The 24,133-nt window shown below is 38.9% G+C and overlaps 1 protein-coding gene across 3 annotated transcripts in view; it reads right to left on the reverse strand.

Moving 5' to 3' along the window:
• Positions 1 to 1,224: 1,224 nt before the first annotated feature.
• Positions 1,225 to 24,133, reverse strand: part of olfm3b (olfactomedin 3b) — a 28,153-nt gene continuing 5,244 nt past the window's right edge. Inside the window, exons 1-7 of one of the 3 annotated variants that reach the window (XM_067453111.1) lie at positions 14,149 to 14,160; positions 13,463 to 13,670; positions 6,853 to 6,996; positions 5,897 to 6,052; positions 5,313 to 5,532; positions 5,098 to 5,204; positions 1,225 to 2,630 (exon numbers count right to left, since the gene is read on the reverse strand). In XM_067453111.1, the coding sequence (XP_067309212.1) occupies positions 1,959 to 2,630; positions 5,098 to 5,204; positions 5,313 to 5,532; positions 5,897 to 6,052; positions 6,853 to 6,996; positions 13,463 to 13,531 (1,368 nt within the window). In that variant the 5' untranslated portion in view covers positions 13,532 to 13,670; positions 14,149 to 14,160 and the 3' untranslated portion in view covers positions 1,225 to 1,958. Of the gene's footprint in view, positions 2,631 to 5,097; positions 5,205 to 5,312; positions 5,533 to 5,896; positions 6,053 to 6,304; positions 6,360 to 6,852; positions 6,997 to 13,462; positions 13,671 to 14,148; positions 14,161 to 24,133 lie in introns of those variants that run through there. The other 2 variants (XM_067453110.1, XM_067453112.1) reach the window with 2 other exon arrangements.

Below are 24,133 nucleotides of genomic sequence, written 5' to 3' on the forward strand. Positions count from 1 at the left end.
GTAATGACACAAAGACGAACCGTCCCACGTTCGATTTTCTAGCAGAAACCCACCAGTGCCACTCGAATTATAACACATCATTACAAGCTTACAGTTGTGAATCAGGCTAAGGTAAGGAGATTGTTTTGAACACTGGCTGGTTATGTACTTGCTCAAAAATTAATTTTGGATCAATTTTTGGTACACAGAAACTTTTTGGGGATTTCTTTGCCGTTGTATTGTCCTGTTAAATAGTAAATTCATTTTTCTTTTTCTTTTTTTAAGAGAACACCACACTTCTTACATAAAATAATTGTATGATACTAATAATTATAACTATGTCTATATCTCTGGAATATTTGATTGTGATTGGACAGTTTAACTCAACATTAAAACTAAACCTTTTATGCTTATTTTTTTTATTAATTTGGAGGAGGGCAATGTACAGTATAGTGAGATAGTTACTGAACCCTTTCAAAATATAGAAGGATACAAGACCTGACTGTGATCCCTGTCAGGGTTTATTTCGCGATAACATCCGTTTGGCTGCGTATTATCCCTTATATAAACGTACTTATTCTCACTCTGCTGAATAATGTTTCTCTGATTCAGGGGCCTGCAGAGATGTGTTGACTGAAGTGAAATTGTGTTCGACAAACTAGCTCTAGTTGTTTCTGAATCAGCAGATGGGAAGTGAAACAACATCACCAAATGTTCCTTAAGGGGAAAATGAATGACTTTGTTGTAGATATTTGTCATTGAAGGTTATGAATACTGATAGATCATCCTCTGGCAATGAACTGAGTGAATCGCGTGTGTTGAGAAAACAACAGCATATTTAGCTAGTCTGTGTGAATGTTAGAACATTCGGAATCTTCATCACTACTATCAACAGAAAACACTACTATCTTACTCCAGATATTTCCATCTGATCATCCTTTTTGACAATAAATCAAAAATTTTCTCATGCTTTTAAAATAGGAAAGACATTTTTTTTTATTGTTCTTTTTGTTATTGATGAAAATCTTTCATCAAAAGCAAAATCACAAAGTCCTTTGTGAATCTCAAATTCCCTCATTCATTATGTTTGAAAATATGATTCACAGATAATGTTATTGAATAATAGCATTTTAGAATGAACACACTAGATTTGACTACATTATTGCTGTCTGCAGTTTTGCGTGAAAGCTGGGATATGTCTGAATGCAAAGCATTTTGAAGGAAACAACTTCAAACCATGAACACTTAATGTAACAACTATTTATTGTAATTACACTGTACACTGTGAAATGTTTTCAGCATGGAATGTTTTTTCCAAATCTGTATGACATTCTTTCTTCTGTGGAACATGAAAGAATATATTTGGAGCTCATTGATGTGTGGACAAACTGTGGATATATTTCTCAACATATCTTTTTGTGTGTGTGTGTGTTTCAGAGAAGAAAGAAAACCTTACAGTTTTGGAACAATGTGAGGGTAAATTACAATTATTATTTTTTTTAGAAGTCATTAAAAAGAGTTGAAAAATATGCCTAATTTCCCTAAATATTTGACAAGCTAAAACTAAGAGATGCAGTCTGACAAATCAATATATAGTCTCCATAATAATATATATATTTTTAACTTAATATTTCCAAGTTTCTAATGGTAAGTCTATTACATTCTTTTTTGAATGGAGTATTACAGCTGAATACCACTGTTACGCACTGAAAGTTGCACAAACAACATTTACAGTAAATAGAGCTTGAAAAGTCTGTCAGTCTGTCACTTTAATCGCGATTGTTTTATGAATGAAGGAGTGCAATGCTTACTGACATCTCCAGAGACACTAAACCTCAAACTAAGCTCATCTTCTGACTGAAATATATATATAAAATCCATTACTTCACAGCAATACCAAATGGTGATTACAGATCAATGTAACTGCAGAAAGCATCAGCAGAAAGTTTTCCCCTCACCTCAGGGTGGCTCTCTCAGGATTAGTCGTCAGTTTTAATAATGTGGAACAGCGTGACGTTAAACAGTACCTGGTGGCCGTTGTTCCAGCCATAAAGTGTACGATCCCTGGCGTTGTAATCCAGCATGGACATGTGGAAGTACTGGTTATGGATGGGGATGTCCATGTACTCATAGGTAGAGGTTTTGGTGGAATAAGAGTAATACACCTTAGCCCCGGTCAGATGGGAGTTGGTGATGTACAGCGTGCCACAGATCATGAACGACTCACCTGCGTTTCTTTTGGAGTATTCTGTGTTCCAAGAGTTTAGCACTTGGATGGTCAAAGGATCCAGCTGGCTGATCACTATATTCCCTGCATTCTGATTGGTGGCATAGATGGCCCATAAGCCGAGCTCGTCTGCCATCAGGTCAATGTCGGAGAACCCGCCCCAGGTGTACGGGTAGACGTTGTGGAAGCCAGCAGACTCAAGTGCTCGTTGGGTCGTGACCCTGCCACTATCGAAGCTGTATCTGACGATGATGTTGCTCTGGTACTTGTTGTAGTACAGGGAGCCGTTGTAGACCACGTGATTCGTGCCCGCCCAGTGGAACGGAAGGTTGTAGGTTCTTGACTCAACCCCAGCTACGAAGTCGCTTACCGATTTGTACTCCCGGACAATCTTGTTGTTTGTATAGCTGTCCATGTACCAAACCTGCATTAGAACATTACAAATGTGATGAGCAACATTTGAAAAACTTGAATTTTTTAATTATATTAAATGGATCATTTATAAAGCACAACAATAGGAATCAGGAAGTAAAAATCTCCTTAATTTTCTCGATTCAGAAACTTTTTTTTAGCAATACACCTTTCAAGACACCATCCGCTTTGAGTATAAGAGAGCTATTCTTTTGCAGAAGACGTAAATTAGCATCATTTCAAAATCAAATTTGAAATGATTTTTTTTTTTTTTTTACTTTCCTTTAATCTAAAAATCCTGAAAATGTACGTAGCAAAAATATTCATTGGTAATGATAAGAAATGTTCCTTGAGCACCAAATCAGCACATAAGAATGATTTCTAAAGGAGCATGTGACACTGAAGAAGACGCTCAGTAAATTTGTGGCATTGTGGGCATGTGCGATGCATGTAGATTACCCAAATTTCACCATGTGAATGGGGCCGGGGTGTGGTGGACTTACTTTAATTAAAAGTATTCATATACAAGCTTTCTAAAGACATATCTCTCATGTCTGTGTGGCAAGAATACGCTAAGTTAAAGGTCTTTTTTTTTTAGGTACGTTTCAAAATAGACTTCACTGCGAAAGAGACGGCAGAATGCGCATCATAATTGAATGGGAGCCCAAAATTTGAAGCCAAAAAATAGACTATGTCCGACATCATATGTTGTGCCAGTTATGTTTTTTTCATAAGTCGGAAGGTTTTCATACGGAAGGTGGTCTGGGGGAAGCTATAGATATTTTGCTTTATAGCATTTTAATTATAAATATTTTTCTTACACAAACACATCGCTTCACTTCAGAAGTCCTCTATTGGCCCTCTGGAGCCGTGTGGATTACTTTTATAATGGATGGATGCACTTTTTTGGGTTTCAAATTTTTGGCTCCCAATCACTGTTATTATAATGCTTGGATTAGCCAAGACATTTTTGATATTTCTCTTGAGAGTGAGTAAATCATGGTGTAATTTTCATTTTTGGGTGAACTATCCCTTTAACAGTTTTGAATGATGTATAACACTTACATGTATCTGTATACATGTTAGAAAAAAATGATCCCAGGCTGTTAAACAAAAGGACAACATTAAAGGTGTCATGAACTGGCTGGATTTTTTATACTGTTGTTTGAGGTGAACTTATGACGTTCGCATGGTTTTTACATTTAAAAAGTAAAAAACATAACTAATAAGCAATAGGCTATTGCTTATTAGTTATGACAAAACCAATTTCTACACTGGTTTTGAGGCTCTCTCCTGAACGCTGGCATTTGATGGGCGTGCCGAGACTTAGAAGTAAACACCCACAGCTAGGATTGGATAAGATTTGCATATTTAATGAGTTTCTGTCAGTTCATGTGGGGGTTAATTTTAAGGGATTGTTTTGAAAGCAGCCAGAATAATTCTCTAACAGGGCTCAGTCTTAAAACTTATTATCAAACAAATACAATGATTTATCTCTCATCCAGCCGTGATTGATTTATTTTTTTTTATCACTTGGCCCACCCGATCGGTGGATATGAGTTATTTTTCATGTTATGTTACTATTTAAGATTCACCGGCCTGCCGACGGGCTTATGTTTTGGTAGCCCGTCTGGAAAACACATAACCCGAATCACAATAAACCAACAAATAAGGCATTCTCCAGCCTGTGACAGTGTGCTGGTATGTTCTGTTAGACAAGTCACTCACACATAGTCATTACGATCTGTAACAATGCAATACTATCACAAATAAAATGCGCTGCACCATTCCTGTCGTATCCAATATAGAAGGTACAGCATTGTGTTTTAATCTCAATATGTCTGCAAATCCAGCGTCGACCTGTGTCTTGTTTGCAAATGATTATCTTGCTATCTACTGCGTGTTTATAGCTCGGTAACGTAATCAGTTTAGCTCTACGAGTCGGTGGACGGGGCTACAGAAGCATTGTACACATAGAGGTGGTGTTTCATCGGTCTTCGCCATTGATTTGAGAGCCTTGTTTGCTGAGCCTGGTGTCTATAAAAGCTTTTCTTTGACTAACAAGGAAGTTTTCAGCTCTGAAATTTAGAGGATAATCTTATATTACCATGACCTTTTATATATCAAAAGCTCAAGGGAAAGTTGATTTCTCAATTCATCACCCCTTTAAAACTTAAAATAAGTTTTAAAATAATCAAATAAAACAAAGTTCAAAATAATCATTCATAATGCATCAGGTTATACCACCATGAAATCATTAAATTACAGTTTTACCTTTGATTTTTGTTTCAAATCAAATGTTATATGCTGTGAGTGATCTCAGCGCTTGTTGGTTATGTTCATGTCTTTGAACTCTTTATAGAAGTTTTTTTTTTTATAGAGGAACAATAATGGAAGAAAAAAAAATCCTGGAAGCAACGCTGCTGTTAAGGCACTGCTGAAAATGCTTCAGCAGGCTCAGTTGCTTAGCAAAAGAATACCTTGTTGTTCACAGGTGAAGCCTGAGGGTCTGTCATCCATGCTCCAAACCTCGTTCCTGATGTCTTCACGGTGATGGGCCCCGTGATTTTCATCAACTTACCACAGGCTGATATATTGGAGAATGAGTATTATATAAAAGAGTATTTTCTGTCTGAATGTACATACCATGCCATATAAGAAAATGCCATCAAAGTCATTCTGAGTTAAAACTCACTGAGCTTGTTCATGCAGTTCCTCAGTCTTCCCTCTAAGCCGAGGACCCTCTGCTGGAGTTCCTCATAATCGTACGCTCCTATCTCCTCTTGGATAGCAGTCAGCACCAGAGACAGGTTCCTGAGCTCCTGCTTGAACTGGGAGATGAGCGTGGCATCAGTCTTATACTGCTCCAGCACTGGAATCAGCGGCTGCAGTTCATTCATCTTCCCCTTCAGCTCCTGAAAAAAACAGACGGATATATAAATGGGAATCAAATGAGATGAGATTGGCTTGAATTAACAGAAACAGATGTGAGAGCACAGCACAGCTCGCAAGACGTTCTGAACAATGACACGTTAGACCGCAGTGATTATTACCGCCTGGAAATGAAACATGACCTTTGCAGGTTTACAGGATTTCCAAGAATGTTGAACTGCATGTGGCCTTTTCAAATGTTTGTGAAGGATTAAGACAAGAAGCTTTTAAGCGGGATTTGATCCTTCGTTCTTGGAGAGTAATAGCAAGAGTGTGGCTATTTCAAACTGCTCTGTTCATGTGAGAAAAAAAGAGCATTGATTTTCTCTGACTTAAATGGTAGCCCACCTGAAAGTTTTTAGTCAATAATGTTCTCCGATTCGACTCGATTTGTCTGAACTTTGATCGGAGTCCTTTCATCTGGCTCTCCATTTTCATGACATACTGGAAATCCCTCTGGGTCCTCAGGTTCAGCACTTCGATTGATTGCGACATGTTCTGAATCTAAAGAGAGGAAGATGAAGCAAGGATCCGTTAATCATTCTTTGAACTGCAAAAAAGGAAGATGTGATAGATTTAAATTATATTTCCAACTGGTGTAAATCAGCCCTGACACTATGCCTCCAAGGAATTCCGCATTTTCATAATTTCACTCAACACAACTAAAGCAAAGATAAAGAGATCTCAGAGACATTTACCACAACTGACACATTTAAAAAGGGAAGAAAAAATGACTATGTATCGGTTAACCCTTACCTCCTTTACTAGCATCCTCCAAAAACAGTGGTTTTCAAACCTGTCCTGGAGGACCCCCAGCCCTGCACATTTTGTATGTCTCCTTCATCTAACACACCTGATTCAACTCATGAGCTCATTAGTAGAGAGTGCAAGACCTGAAGTGGGTGTGCCAAATATGGGAGACATATAAAATGTGCAGGGCTGGGGGTCCTCCAGGACAGGTTTAAAAACCACTGCCCCAAAACATAACAAAATACAGTGGTGTCTTATGGGCCAATAACTATCGCTGAATGTTACAGGCCTTACTGTAACAGAGAAGAAAAGCGTAGGAAGTAGGAACAAGAGGGGGCCTAAACTCCCTTCAGGCCTTTACGCATTACCATCATCTTTATGCTCCTCCACAATCAGCTGCAGAGAAGCCAGCGGCATTCTTAACAGATGACAATGGCGAGCAGTCTAGCATAATGTTCTCAAATCGCTGCAATGAGAGCTTTTGTTATCCGAACCAGATCTCAATATAAAGCGTCTTTATAGTGATCTAAGACACACAATGTGTGCGCACACACCTTCTCCAGTAACTGGCGGAGCTGTCTGCTCTTTGCATCTCTGGAGCACAAGCTCTGTTCTGGTGCCACCACCGTACAGATGCAGCGGCCGTCGGCATCCTGCGCTGAACTGTACACCTGCCAGCCTTCCTTTGGTCTGATGGTCTGTACACACAAACACAGGCATGCGTGAGGTATCTTAAAGGGTTAGTTCACTCAAAAATGAAAATTAGCCCATGATTTACTCACCATCAAGTCATCCTAGGTGTACATAAATTGTTTTTTTCCAGATGGATACAATCAGAGTTATATTACAAAAAGTCCTGGCTAATCCAAGCTTTAACACGGCAGTGAATCGCTTTTTCGTTTTTGAAGTCCATAAAAGTGCATCTGTCCATCATATAACTGTTCAACACGGCTCAGAGGGGTTAATAAAGGCCTTCTGAAGTGAAGTGGCGCATTTGTGTGAGGAAAAATATCCATATTTAAAACGCTGCGAGGCGTCAAAGCATGTGATGCTTTTATACATCACGCTTTTGCCGTGAGTCGAATTGCACACAGCTTTCCATCATTAGTTATTTTAGTCTATAAAGTTTTAAATATGGATATTTTTAATATAACTTAGTTTTTATTCGTCTTTATCGTTTGTATACTGTCATATACACCTATGATGACTTGAGGGTGAGTAAATAATGGGATAATTTTCATTTTTGGGTGAACCACCTCTTTAATGTTTTTTTTTGTCCACAAATAAAATAAATATAAAATTCAAACGACATTCTAAATGCAATGAAATTCAATGACATCATCTGATTTTTATGCCTCAGGCATACTTTAGGTAGTGAAACTGAAATGAGGATATTTCATGAGAACTACAATACATTTGCATGGCACACCATTCACTAGCAGTGCTTTGTTTTACTAGCCATCTAGTTTTCAATGTATAACTCATTACATTTGTTATATGAAGATAATAATGTGTAAAAAAGCTAATAAAAAACATGGACCGTGTCAGTGCAATACCTATCAATGACATCATACCCGCAGATTTTCCGGTTTTATTTTGTAGAAACCATGGAAACACCTAAGACGATTTAATATATTATATTTTATTAGACAGGTGAGCAACAGTTTGAATGCATTCATCAACAGAAAAACAATTCGTTGTTATATAAATCAACACAGTTAGTCTTATAGTTTAAATCCCTTTTTCTTGATTCAACGTGAATACCATGTTTTACCATGCCTAATATTGATCTAGCTTACTGGAGTGTGCAACAAGTGTCTTATAGTAGCCGCAGAGCAAACGCACAGTGTGGCATTATAACTTTCAACACACTCAAATAATGTATCTAATGTGAGAAAACAGCACTGCGTTATCCCACATACACATGACCAGAAAAGCAGATATGGTCGTCACATCAGAAAAGCTCTGCGAAATCAAGGCGTCATTAATCTTTGCCTCAATCTAAATAAGCGACCTCTAGTAGCAAAAAATTACATATTGTAGATTTAAACAAAAAATGGCCCGTTTTATATCGCAAAATCTGTGGTCACGTGCAAATACATTTGCATGACTGCCCCCAGGGCATTGACAAATAGATATAAATTATAGCTCAAATGTCAGTCAGTGGATGTGAGCATCACGTCAAAAGCAAACAGAACCCATTATAATCAGCGATGCTATCTACACTCGATTTAGCCTACATATGTGCATTTAGATTCTGACATACTCCATGCACTTGAGTCTGCCAACAACAGGACGAATGGAACAAAGAAAGAACATTTGCTTCTCTGTACAGACTTCAGAAAGATACTATAAACAAGTGGATGGTTTATTTTTAATGGAGTTCCAGATCACGTCGATATCAGGCTATTCAGTTTGTTTGTGTTTTAGGCCCTGTCCACACGAACACGGGTATTTTTCAAAACCGCATCTTTTTTTTGCGGTTTGGCTGTTCGACCACACACAAACGCATTATCTGGAAACTGAAACCAAAAACTCCTGACAGGGTGAACATTTTTAGAAACTCTGGTCGCTGCGGTGTCGAGTGGACAGTGAAACCGGAGATTTTGGCTTGTTGGGTCAAAACCGGAACAGACAATGACCTTTTTTCCAGGCTTCTGATTGGCCATGGCCAACATGGCTTTACGGTTATTATAGGGTTATATTGCCACCTGTTTGTTTGGCATGCTCTTTACAGTGCTTCATAGAGTCTTTTGCGGTTTCAGGTGGACACAATTTTTTTTATACGGAGGAGTATGGTGGCCCAGTAGTGCAGCCATACTAAATTAAACACAACACAACGAAATCGCCACAACACAACAAAAACGAGCCACAACTCAATGGAAATGCTCCCGACCACAAGGGGGCTCTTGAAGTGATATAAAGTTAGTTTTCCTTGCCATTGCTCTATAGATTGGCCAGTCTTATAAATATATAAACACTACGATCAGTTTAAGTGTGTAACCATTAAATATCGACATGAAATATCAATTCAAAATCACCTAGACAATGCGGTCTCTAAGAAACTTTCAATTGAATCAGAAATTGTTTAAACAGCTAGTCAATAAGTGGATAAATTACTTACTGCTTGCAGGAATATATTTGCCACTTTATTCAGTTTAAGACACTGAGTAAAGCTTGCTTGAAATGGGCCGAACAAACGAACGATTTGTTGTGGTATCCGATTATAATAAACCTCAACCATGTGTCATGAGAGCCGTTTTTGCTATCTTCGAGTGTCTTGTTTACCACCAGTAGATTCAGCTTGTTTGGACAGATGCAAATGTTGGGGGCGTGCATATAAATGATCCCCAACGCTTGCCTCACGGTTGGGTTTATGTTGAGAAGCACTTTTTTTCCGTGGTGTTTTTGATTCACGAGATTTACATAAGAAGTAGGAGGCAATGATTTTTGAGACTCACAGTATATGATGTCCATGTACTAAACTCTTATTATATCACTATGGCAAGGTTAATTCAATTTTTCATACTAGGGCACCTTTAATGACTCACCCTAATGTCGTTCCACACCCGTAAGACCACAGTTTAAGATATTTTATATTTTAGTCCCAGAGCATATGCAGTCTATGCACGCTGTACTGTCCATGTCCAGAAAGGGGAAAAAAAACATAATCAAAGTAGTCCATATGTGACATCAGTTGGTTGATTAGAATCTCTTCAAGCATCGAAAAAACATTTTGGTCCAAAAATAAAAAAAACAACGACTTTATTCAGCATTGTCTTCTCTTCTGGGTTCCTCAAAAAAGATTCAAAAGGTTCATGAATCAGTGAATCGATCAATGATTCCGATCGCCAATGTCACGTGATTTCAGCAGTTTGACACGCGATCCGAACTGCTGAAATCACATGACATAGGCGAGATTCTAATCAACCAACAGATGTCACATATGGACTACTTTGATGATGTTTTTATTCCCTTTCTGGACATGGACAGTAAAGTGGGCATTGACTGCATATGCTCTGGGACTAAAATATAAAATATCTTAAACTGTGTTCCGAAGATTACGGGTGTGGAACTACATTAGGGTGAGTCATTAATGACATCAATTTCAATTTTGGGTGAACTAACCCTTTAAGCCGGGGATGCACTTAACGACTAGCTGAAGCATCCTAAGACTGAACTGAACACACTATATTATTTTTAAACGTTGATTTTAAACACCAACTAAATGCATAATTTGTAACCACAGTTATAATATATTATAATACTATTCACAGTTACACCTTAAAACACACGACAAACCAATTTCAGATGTAATAAGGTATCTGCAAATATATTATGATGCATATTACTTTGGTTAATAGACATGATGCATTATAATATACATCATGAATACCTTTACAATTGTGATAAAAAGTGATAGAAACTGCACTATATTTCTCCTGTGCTTTTATTATATGTACTTCATTGAATATTCATTTTGATTGACTCTGATTCATCAGTATTCTGAAACCAATTCAAGCACATGCTACTAAAACATGGCAGGCCAAAAATAGTGTGTTTTGACAACAAATAGCACCCCATTGCAACACCTTCATGATAAAGCCTCTCTTTCTGTATTCATCCCCCAAAATTTCCCTAGATTGTCTGCAACAAAAAAGGGGCTTTGTAAACACCCACATTCATGTTTTCCTACTCTCGCAGCGGGCTTTGAAAGGCCGGCTCTGGGGACTAGCCTTTTACAGGAGAGCTGAAATAAAGAGAGGTTTTTTTACACATTCTGGCACACTTCCTCATGCTGCTGCAACTGACAACTAACTGCAATTTCAGCAAATTGTAACATATCCAAGTTGGATGGGTACTTCCTGCTAGTTCACTGGCATTATGAGATATGAGCAGAGGGATTCTGCTCCTCAAATAAGACCTGCAGCTGGGTTTATTAAGACTGGATGAGAGATCCTCATGACACTCACAGATCCTATGGATTTCTTTGGTTTGCAGTCAAATATGAAATTCGTGCTACATGACAGACAGTTGGCCATGCCTCAGTGCTGCAGATCTGATCTTGACCCAGTGCTAAAAAACCCCGTAGGAATTTCACACAGATTAATTGTAGTGCTGAGAATAGAATCAGAACACTACGAAAGAAACCATTTCCTCAATATCCAATACTGTAGATATACACCAATCACGCATAATGTTATGACCTAATATTGTGTTGGTCCCCTTTTTGCTGTCAAAACAGCCCTGACCCATCAAGGCATGGACTCCACTAGAAGGTTTTCTGTGGTATCTGGCACCAAGATGTTAGCAGCAGATCCTTTGAGTCCTGTAAGTTGCAATGTTGGGCTTCCCTGGATTGGACTTGTTCGTTCAGCACATCCCACAGATGCTCGGTTGGATTTTGTGGATCTGGGGAATTTGGAGGCGAAGTCAACACCCAAAATTCATTGTTTTGCTCCTCAAACCACTTTTGAACATTTTGTTTTTGTGGCAGGGCGCATTATCCTGCTGAAAGAGGCAAGAGCCATCAGGGAATACCGTTTCCATGAAAGGGCGTACATGGTCTGCAACAATGCTTAGAAGGTACGGGTCAAAGTAACTTCCACAAGGAGGGCAAGACCCAAAGCATCAAACTGCGCCCACTGGCTTGTCTTCTTCCCATAGTGCATCCTGGTCATCTGCGGCTATGCAGCCCCATAAACAACAGACTGTGATGCACTGTGTATTCTGACACCTTTCTATCAGAACCGACATTAACTTGTTGAGCATTTTGAGCTGCAGTAGCTCATCTGTTTTATCAGAACACACAGGCCAGCCTTCGCTCTCCATGTGCATCAGTGAGCCTTGGCCGCCCATGACCTTATCGTTGATTCACCACTGTTCTTTCCTTGCACCACTTTTGATAGATACTGACCACTGCAGACTGAGAACACCCCACAATAATTGCAGTTTTGGAGATGCTCTGACCCAGTCATCTAGCCATCACAATTTGGCCAAACTCTCTCAAATCCTGAAGCTTGTTAATTTTTCCTGCTTCTAACACATCAATTTTGAGGACAAAATGTTCACTTGCTGCCTAATATACACCCACTACCATGTGCCGTGATGAAGAGCTCATCAGTGTTATTAATTTAACCTGTCAGTGGTCATAATATTATGCCTGATGATCGGTATAGATTACAACTGAAGTCTCAATATAACAAATTATATTAGTACTAAAATAATACATTGAAACTTCGTCTTTTTTTACTGTTAAAATTACAATGATAGCTTGCTGTATTTATATATAAAACACTGCATGTTTATTGTAATTATAGGCTACTCTTGCACTTAATGAAGGAAACATGCATCTTGATTTGCATTGCTGTGAAAACAGTATACTACTAATATAATAGCCGTACTAGTGCGGAGAAAGGAAATGATGGGAGAAAAAGAGCGATGGTGGGGGGGCTACATGGTAACTCTTGTTCTGTGAGAAGCACTGTGTATTTGTCCCACAGAGAACCTAATACAAACCTTATGATAACACTACCCCTAACCTTAGCAGCAGCAAATGAAAACATCATGATATTTACTAAGACCAACATGTACACAATAATTGCATTGTATCACATGATATATATTTTTTAAATAGCATTTATCTAAAAAAGATACCTAATATGAAGTGTGGAACGTGTAAATAAACAGCTAATGTCAGTACAGACGGATGTTTAAAACCATTAAACTCCGTGCTGAAAGCACATCAGACTCCGCGCTGAAAGCTTTAATGCACGCGGTAGCCCATTCACTATAACAGAGAGTCTAATAATATTATGTGGCCATTTGAGCTGCAGTCATAGAGAAAGTTACAGAAAATGGAAAGCAAGATGTTTAAAAACAAATTTAGAGTATCCCACATCTATCAAGATTTGTATATCCCAGTTTAAGTGTTACTGCATTTCCTCCTCTCCTTCTCTCTGAGGTTGTCATTAAAAGGATATAATCAAAAGAACGCATAATTCTCATTTAGACATCACAACATGACAGTGACAGCCTTGTTTGTCACTTTGCATATACATTTAGTCTCGCGTGTATGCTGTTCTATGAGTCACTGTGGTAGGAGCTGCCTGGGCTCAGAAACGTCAAGTTTCTGTCTAAGTGTGTAAGGTGCGCATCACTCACCGCGGAAGGGCAGTAGCCGAGCAGAGCGAGAAAACACAGCGGTTTCAGCACCACGAACAGCGCCCGCATTCTGCCTCGAGTCTCCCTCCTACGTCTCTGCTACAAGCGGATTCACTCTCCGATGTTTCAGATCGAGCTTCTTGTCAGTTTCTTGGGATCGGAGACCCTCGACAGAGCCGCTGAAAGTGCGTGCGCTGTCATCGTCGCTCTGGGAGCAGAAAAGTTTGAGAGATGTGCGAGACTCTCAGCGGATATTACATCATTATAGCATTTCAGTGCGGGGTTACTCTTTCATTATCCAAACCTAAATATTCCTACAGGAGAGAAGGCTAACTTAAGGGATAAAATCACGACTTGTATCTAGTAAAGATTACACATAACTTAAATGCATTAGTTACTCAATAGGGGTGGGAATTGTAATGACGATATTTTAAAGAAAATATATTTGGATTTTTTTTTTTTTTTACAGTGGCATATGTTATGTAAACAATTGGCCTCATGCATGAAACGCGAGTAGAACGATTTGTGTGTGTGTGTGTGAGTGTGTGTGTGTGTGTGTGTGTGTGTGTAAATAGTTAAATAGCGTTCTGAAGAGAACATTAGCTTTTCAAAATGTACAAAAGAAACCCTGCTCCCTTAACCTGACATGCCAGACCCACATCAAGATGTTTGGTCTGGAAACTCACCATAGACAGGGCTCAATCTGAGGGGCGGGATAAACGGTTGTCTTTCAAACTCCCTCTGCACGCAATAGGATAGCGCTACAACCAACCAGAGAAACGAAGGTAAAACAGAGCTTGTTGATATATTAAACATTCACCGTATCCGGTCGGCTAAACTCCGAACACATCTTTCCTTTTTAAGAATGACTTCAGTGCCGTTCTTTGTCCTTTTCTCAGAGAAAAGCTTAACTCCAAGTCTTCCAGAATCGCAGTCAAAGCTGATTCGAAAGACCGCCGTTAGCCAGTTTCTGTGTTTACTAGAAGCAGACGCAACTCGGCCGTCGTCAATATGGCCCCGCCCGCCGACTCTATACACGATGTGATTGGCCCGTCCAGGGTGCATCTAGCTTTCTAGGCTACTGCTCCCTACCACGTGAGCAAAACATTCGAAAGTTATGTTCTTTTTGGCAAACTGATGATGACACTGCCTTTGGATGCACTGTAACATAATAATATTTTACGATTATAAATATTGTTTTTGTAACGCTAAATCATTTGTCCTGGCGCAGGGACTGGCATACCACAACGGAAGTTTTTATTTTATATTTATTTTATTTTTTTCACCCATCCAAAGATGTTAAAGGTCACGTTAAAGGGTTAGCTAACAAAACAACATTATAAATAAAAAGAATGTAATCTTTAGAAACAAGTTTCAATACAAAAAGCGTCAATTCAGGTGGCCATCTTGGTCCCTCCACCACAACGGAAGTGTTATAAGGCAACGCCAACAAGTGACGTAGGCTACCTGGCTGGCTAGGAATGTTCAATGTTTACTCTTCAGTGGTTTGCACCCGAAAGGTGAGATTTTTGTTGTTGTTTATCTTAACATTCTGATCGTATGTGCATTAGTAGGCCTATTTTGTAGTGAGTTTTTGTATTTGCATGTGTTGTGAGTATTTGCAGCACGTTTTTGTATTTGCATGTGTTGTGGACTTTTGCAGCGACTTTTTGTATTTAAGTATTTGCAGTGCTGTATTTCTTTTGTCATCAGCTGGTGAATCTGTTGTCAAGCTGATTAAGATGTTTTCTTTTTTTGCTGGTGTTTTTTCTATTTGTATGTGTTTTCTTTAATTGCAGCACATTGAGCTCTCTCATGTTTCAAAGTGCATAACATTACAGTAATAATGAACATAAGCAGCACTTACCTGTACCACCTTTAACGTCACAACATTGATGTTGGAACTTTTATGGTCATACCGCAGACATATACCGATTAAACCCCCCCCCCCCCCCCCCAAAAAAAAAAAAAAACATGATATATCAGATGATATATACCGATACTAATATTGCTGCCAAAACAGCCCTGAACTGTTGAGGCATGGAGTCTAGATGCCTGAAGGTGTGCTGTCGTATACTGACACCAAGATGTTAGCAGCAGATTCTTTAAGTCCTGTAAGTTGCAAGGTGGGGCCTCCATGGATCCGACTTGTTTGTTCAGCACATCCCACAAATGCTCGATTGGATTTTAAAACCATTCCTGAACCATTTTTGCTTTGTAGCAGGGCGCATTATCCTGCGGAAAGAGGCCACAGCCACCAGGTAATACTGTTTCCATAAAGGTGTATACATGGTCTGCAACAATGCTTAGGTAGGTGGTACGTGTGAAAGTAACATCCACATGGATGGCAGGACCCAAGGTTTCCCAGCAGAACATTGCCCAAAGCATTACACTCCTTCCACTGGCTTGCCTTCTGCCATGTGTTCCCCAGGTAAGCGACACACATGCACCTGGTCATCCACTTGATGTAAAAGAAAACGTGATTCATCAGACCAGGCGACCTTCTTCTTCTATTGCTCCGTGGTCCAGTTCTGATGCTCACATGCCTATAGTTGCCGCTTTCGGCAGTGGACAGGGGTCAGCATGGGCATCCTGACTGGTCTACGGTAATGCAGCCCCATCAGCAACAAATTGCGATGCATGTGTTCCTTTCTCTCAGAACCAACATTAACTTCTTATGAAAATTGAGCTACAGTAGCTCGTATGTTTGATCGGACCACACAGGCCAGCCTTCGTTCCCCACGTGCATCGATGAGCCTTGGCTCGCCGGTTCACCACTGTTCTTTCCTTGCACCACTTTTGATTAATACTGATCACTGCAGACCGGGAACACTTCACAAGATCTGCAGTTTTGGAGATGCTTTAACCCAATCGTCTAGCCTTCACAATTTGGCCCTTGTCGAACTCACTCTCATAATTTAAGCTTGCCCATTTCCCCTGCTTCTAACACATCAACTGAGTTGAAAATGTTCACCTGCAGCCTAATATATATCACCCACTAACAGGTGCCGTGATGAAGCGATTAATCGGTTTTATTCACTTCACCTTTCAGTGGTCATAATGTAATGCCTGAACAGTGTATAGAAATACATTAATGGAAAACTCCGGTGAGAAATGAACCTAGGGGTAATTAACAGATGGTTACAGAGTAGATCGTTCTGTGGGATGCGTTTTCATGAAAATCGAATGTAAAGAGTTTTATCTCTAAAAACAGATTAGCTTATAGCGCTTATCTACGGGGCACAGGGTAAGTGAAATTAAATGGCTAGTTAATACCACTAACCAGGCTCAAAATAGCCTCACACTAACACAGTAGCATAATGAGGGTCCCTACATGCAAAACCGAAGCATTGAGAACTTAGTTAAGTGTACAAACAGTTTAATAAAAAGATACTTTATAAAGACAGTACATTATTTGTTTACGGACAGGAGCCATCTTGGAAAACAGTCTCGACGAGTCGAGCCACGAATGCTGTGCTAATTGATGAACTGTGAGGAATCTCATATTGTCCGGAAGAAAGCACTGAACGCAACAGAGAAAATAAATAAATAAAAATAAAATCTCCATGTAATAAGATTTCGCAAACTTAATTCATATTGACCAGCTCACTTAGCACAGCGTCCGTGGCTCGACTCGTCGAGACTGTTTTCCAAGATGGTGCCTGTCCGTAAACGTGTAATGTACTGTCTTTATAGAGTATCTTCGGAATCGTAAAAACCTCTGACTGGCCATTGTGCTCACATGCTCATCAAATATGTCTGTGATTGGCTACAATCATAAGCGCTTCACAAACATGTTATAAATATACATCAATGACGCTTTTCACGGAGCAAAATATATAGCGACAATGTTGGCTGATCTGTATTATAGTTTAAAGAAATAATTAAAACCTAATTCATAAATTTTATTTGTATAAATAGTTTTTTTTTTGTATAAAAAAAAAAACTTTGATCATAATTTTAGTGTCCCCAACTGAGCAAGCCAAGTCAAAGGCGACAGTGGCAAGGAGCCAAAACTCCATCAGGGCATGACAATAAACCTTGGGAGAAACCAGACTCAGTCGGGGTGCCAGTTCTCCTCTGGCCTATTAACACACCGTGTATGATTATTATTCTGGCAACCTTAAAGGTCAGAAATCATACTAGATCAGAATATTCAAAATTTCAGGGTATCACGGAAGAGACGGGTTTATTTAGGATGGTTTATTTAGGATTATTTAGGGTTTATTTAGGATGCGTCAATTAAACAAAAGTATCAATACTTGAAAGATCGGAGTTATTGCGCCAGGTTTTTTGAGCACGACATGCCGGTGAGGCAAATTCAGAGACACCAATTGACACGGTCTCAGCAGACACTCCAGGATGCTTTGGTCATGTCCAGGCGCAGGTCCACCATCCGATCCGGACACGGGCCGGATCCGGGATAAACCTCGACTAACATTAGCATAGATGCCACTCTTTTTATGATGTAACGAGTACATCAGGTTTTATGGGAAGTGTTCCCAGTTCCGGCTGACCTAGTTAATGCAGCCTAACAATCAGTCAGTTGATTTGAACAATGAAAGTTAAAATGTTCTGTGTATGCCATAGTAAAGAGATGTGTTTTTAGTCTAGATTTAAACTGACAGAATGTGTCTGCTTCCCGAACAATGCTAGGAAGACTGTTCCAGAGTTTAGGTGCTAAATAGGAAAAGGATCGACCACCTGCGGTTGATTTAGATATTCTAGGTATTATCAACTGGCCAGAGTTTTGAGACCGCAATAGACGTGATGGAGTATAATGTGTTAAGAGCTCGCTTAAGTACTGGGGAGCTAAACCATTTAGTGCTTTCTAAGTAATAAGCAAGATTTTAAAATGTATGCGATGTTTAATAGGGAGCCAGTGCATGTGTTGTCATCATTACGTATTCTCAGTGGTGGAACGGTGAACGCAAAGAATTTTGGGAAGCCGCGACACCAACGGCCGCCAGAATTTAACATTTTCATAGAGGGAAGAAAACAGAGTTCAAGATGCCGTCTACTTGCTGTGTTATAAACTTCAATAGTCATTCTCACGATAGAAGTAGCATAAAGCTTAAGAGCGGGATACCCTTTTATCGTTTTCCAAGCGTGGAAAAATCAGAGGTGACAAAAGGCGACAAAGATTACCAAGATTACCTTTTGTAATAAAGTAATACAATCAATATAACAATTGATTTTTTTTCCCCTTTTTTCAAAAGTTCTCGTTTCTAATCTGCCCTTGTATTTTTTTTCCTCATTAAAACCAAATAGCATCATTACATCAGCATTGATGGTAAAATGTCATTGTTTCTTGTGTGTCTTGTGACTGATAGCATCATGCTCAAGAGTTGTGTGTATCATATGAATGAGTAATATGAATGAGTGCGTTCACAGAGCGGCAGGATCATAATTTCAGCGATTAAAACATTAGAATCAACTATATATATATAATTTTGGGGGAAAAAGTTAACCTGCAAAATGCCTTTTAAAGTTTAAGGGCATTTCTAACTATAAATGTGGATTAATGTTCTGAATAGTATGCTATAGTACAAAAGGTTATGAACTGCCTCACATTCATCATTAACCAAGAAAACAAGCATATCTACTGATTGTGGACAGATACAGACCTGTATGCTAAAATTACCTCATCAGAAGTTAGAGCATGAGCTTTCTCAATTAGTTGCTTGGCAACACGTGTGGCCAGCCTGTCCTTTTTTAGAGGTAGGATTCTCTCTTTATCTGTTTCTTAATCAAAAGAGAAGGTATTTTGTTTACTTTATAGTGTCATATCAGTTTAATCAATGTCAGTGAAATTACTTTCTTTATTACTGCACAATTTAAAATAAGTGTGAAGTCTGATGGCACCATCTGGGTCCAGAAACGGATGTCATGGTAAACAGTGTTAGCCATGTTGGGTATCTTATTTGTAATTAAGCTAGATTAATTACTGCAACATGGTAAATGCTACCCAAAGTTAAATAAATAAATAATAAATAAATAAATACAAACCCGATTCTAAAAAAGTTGTGAGACTGTACATATTGTGAAATACAAGGAATGCAATCATTTACAAATCTCATAAACTTATGTTTCATTCACAATGGAATATAGATAACATATCAAATGTTGAAAGTGAGACATTTGAAATGTCATGCCAAATATTGGCTAATTTTGGATTTCAAGAGAGTTAAACATTCCAACAAAGTTGGGACAGGTAGCAATTAGAGGCTGGAAAAGTTAAATGTACATATAAGGAACAGCTGGATGACTAAGCTGCAGCTTATTAGGTCAATTTGGCAACATGATTGGTTATAAAAAGAGCCTCTCAGAGTCCCTCAGAAGTCAAGATGGGCAGAGGATCACCAATTCCCCAATGCTGAAGCGAAAAATAGTTAAGCAATATCAGAAAGGAGTTTCTCAGAGGAAAATTTCAAAGAGTTTGAAGTTATCTTCAACTACAGTGCCTAATATCATCCAAAGATTCAGAGAATCTGGAACAATCTCTGTGCTTAAGGGTCAAGGCGGGAAAACCATACAGGATGCCCGTGATCTTCGGGCCCTTAGACGGCACTGCATCAAATACAGGAATGCTACTGTAATGAAAATCATTGCATGGACTCAGGAATACTTCAAACACAATCCACCTTGACATTCACCGTTGCTGGCTAAAACTCTATAGGTCAAAAAAGAAGCCATATCTAAACATGGTCCAGAAGTGCAGACAATTTCTCTGGGCCAAGGCTCATTTAAAAGGGACTGTGGCAAAGTGGAAAACTGTTCTGTGGTCAGTTTTTTGGAAAACTGGGACGCCATGTCATCCAGACTAAAGAGGACAAGGATAACCCAAGTTGTTATCAGCGCTCAGTTCAGAAGCCTGCATCTCTGATGGTATGGGGTTGCATGAGTGTGTGCGGCATGGGCAGCTTGCACATCTGTAAAGGCACCATCAATGCTGAAAGGTATATCCAAGTTCTAGAACAACATATGCTCTAGGGCTGTCAAAATTGCTCAAAAATGACTTTTCGAATATTGCCTCTAAAAAAAAACCCAGAATGTTCGAACTTTTCAAACATCTGGTTGCGCATTTTGTCAATAATGTGCATTACGTCAATAACAGGACAAATATATACAAAGAGACATTACTTGTATAGGTAGTCTATTTAAGTTTAAACATATTTGTCAACGTATTACTTACACAAAAACAAGTAAATTAACTAATGGCCAAGACCGCAGACCTCACTCTCTCGCTCTCAACTCACGCTCTCTGCGCATAACGGTTTAAATGAACAAACTTTAAGTGCTGATCAAGAGTTTTGTGCAAGCAATTTAGGGTCGCGACCCAAATATAGCAGGCTTCATTCAGTGATTGAAACAAATATTATTAATTTAAGTTTTACAGCATATTGAACACTCCAAGCGAGCTATGCTGTGGTAAACATTGAACTTTTCTTTGACATGAAACGGTATATAATCAAACCAGTGGAAGCTATTCAGTCAGTACAGTAGCCTACACTTTAATAATGTTTCTGTTTAACGTTAAACGGTCGAGTTGGGCTCTGCACTTTCTGCCATCTTCCATGCAAGACGCGTCAACTTTCAGTGTTGACGCTGTGCCTGACAGTATGACTCCTGTGACCTGTCCTTGAACCCTCAGGCACGCTAGTGTGGCCGCTCGCAAAGCAGCCACGCCTCTACTACCACGGGCGTTTTTTCCCAACTTTAAAAATTTCGAAATTAGTTTTTAAAAAAAAACTATTCCAATATATATTAAAATTTAGAATATTCACTGACAGCCCTAATATGCTCCCATCCAGACGTCGTCTCTTTCAGGGAAGAGCTTGCATTTTCCAACATGACAATGCCAGACCACATACTGCATCAATTACAACATCCTGGGTGTGTAGAAAAAGGATCCGGGTACTGAAATGGGTCCAGATCTTTCACCCATAGAAAACATTTGGCACATCATAAAGAGGAAGGTGTGACAAAGAAGACCTAAGATAGTTGAAAAACTAGAAGCCTTTATTAGACAAGAATAGGACAACATTCCTATTCCTGAACTTAAGCAACTTGTCTCCTCAGTCCCCAGACGTTTGCAGACTGTTAAGATGGGATACCTTGTTCCAACTTTTTTGAGATGTGTTGATGACATAAATTTAAAAGCAACTTATTTTCCCCTCAAAATTATAATACTTCAAAGTTCTAACCTTAAATGGTTAATTGTGTATAGTGCACAGTGTAGTGTTTTTATTTTATTTTTAACTCTTCTCCTTTATAGCAGAAGCTGCAGGAGTCACCTTGGACTTTCCAGGAGGTGCCTACCCCTCCAGAACACATCAATCTAGCTATGTATCAAACCTCAAAGCAGCTGCAGACAGACATCTCAGACGCTGTCTTCATACCGCGAGCCAACATGTCAACCATAGAAAGAGAGAGGGAGGGAGATAGAGAGAGAGAGAGAGAGAGAGAAAATCAATAACCATGCCCCAATGAGCTGTTATCTTTCTCGTTATTCTATAAACATATGGGTGGATTTTTAACAAATTAAAGAAGGGATGAAATATGAACTAGCCTACAAAAAGGATAATGCACTAAAGTCAGTCATTATTGCAAAATGAATCTTGCCAGAATAAATGTTATTATACATAAATTACATTGACTGTACATTATCCTGCGTATTACTAGGGTTGAAAAGTTCCCAATGGGAATTAAAGGGACTTTGTGTAAATGAATGAGAATTAAAGACACAATACTCCAAAAACCACTAAAACAATGTTAAATATTTTTCATATATTTTGTTGAACTTATATTACTTATATTAACTAACATATATTAACTAAAACATTTTCAACAATGTTTAAATCTAAAGAAATAATCTAATTTAACCAGTGTTACGGACCGTGTAATGACAGCTGTCACATGACATCATATCTGTGCTATCCATTTCCATAGAAACCATGGACACACAGATGCTTTAACATAGTATGTCTTTTATTAGACAGGCGAGCAACTGTTTGGATATAAATTCATCAACAGAAAACGAATCATTGTTATACAGCTCAACAGGATTAATCTTATTGTTTGAATCGATTGTTTTCTTGATTCACCGCGAGTAATGTTTTTACCATGCCTCAGAGACAACACTGTTTTCTGTTTTGCTAACATAACATAATCAGAGAGAGCTTTCTCCATCATGCGATATATTTTAAGATTAATTGCATGTAATTTATCATTTAGTCATCCTGTTTTTATTAATATGATATTCTAATATCAATCTAGATTACTGCAAAATGCCACAAGTCTCTCATACCAGGCACAGAGCGAACTCAGGGTAATTTTAACATAACTTTCTAAACGCTCAAATGTATTTAGTACGATTGTTTTAAGTAAATCAGCACTGCGTTACCCCACATGCGCAACAAAAAGAGCAGAAGTGGCAAACTGCAGAATAAACCAAATAAAAGCTCAGAGGCCGCACAGATCTCTCTCCCATGATTCAACGCTTATTCACAGGGTCATCAAGCTATAGCAGAAAAACTTATATACTGTGCATTTAATGAGAATGATCTCAAAATGTGCAAAATTGCAGGCTAGCCTACAATAGGGAACTTACACAACGTGCGCTAAGCTGCTGTCCAATCACAACACGGGAAGCGCTGGCCCAATCAGAACTCGTTACGTATTTCTGAAGGAGGGACTTCATAGAACAAGGAAATCATCAGGCCGTTTTTAGGACAGAGAAAACAGTGCTGTACAGGTAACTAAATTGTGTGAAAAATACTGTTTTTTTAACACGTGAAACATGAACTCATGTTATATTGCACACTGTAAACATAATCGAAAACACGCAAATAACCTTTAATTACTTTTTTAGAGTAACTTACTCAACACTGCTAAGTAAAAATTTTGTTGTGTAATCTGTAATTAGAAATGGGCTACAGTACCTAAGTAATCTACCCAGCACTGCATCCCAACTACTGAGGAAGATAAACGTCTAATGGCGTTTCTCAGTGCTTTGAATAAATAGTCTTCTCTCTAACACTTATTTGATTTCAAGAGGTCGCACAGGTGTGAGCGCAGGACATTTGGTTTCCTCAACAGGTCTCCACTAATGGCCTGGCTGCCTTTGATTACGGTTCATGTTGTAGTGGCCTCGGAAGAGCATAAAAGTTTTTAAATTAAAAGACACTGTGTGAATAAAAGAGTGAGAAAGGCGAAGAGAAAGAGGCTGCCGCATGCTGAGACCCTGACCCAGCAGGCAATGTACATTGCCTGAATCACACTAACACATTAACTCTGAGCACGTTTGTGTCTGGCAGCTGGCCACAGCTGCTGCCTGCTAGAGCTCTGAATGAAAGGTGTTCCCAACAAGAGTGGCATGACACACACACACACACACACACACACACAAACACCACACACAGAACATTTACAAACAGACGTTATTCATGAGCTGGAGCGGCTCACCAGTCATTATTCAGACAGGAGCTGCCTCAATAAAGGCAAATAAGCTTTGCTGATTTATTTTGGACACTTAGGCACATCAAACATTGAGGTGGCAGGAAAGCCAAAAATAATGGACTTTCCGCTTGAAGAACATTTGGCTATAAATCCATTTTCATTTTCATACTACGACTGCTGCTGTTCTCCCAGTAAGGCTTTGTATATTAT

This window comes from Pseudorasbora parva, chromosome 9, assembly GCF_024679245.1.
Source record: "Pseudorasbora parva isolate DD20220531a chromosome 9, ASM2467924v1, whole genome shotgun sequence".
NCBI lineage: Eukaryota > Metazoa > Chordata > Actinopteri > Cypriniformes > Gobionidae > Pseudorasbora > Pseudorasbora parva.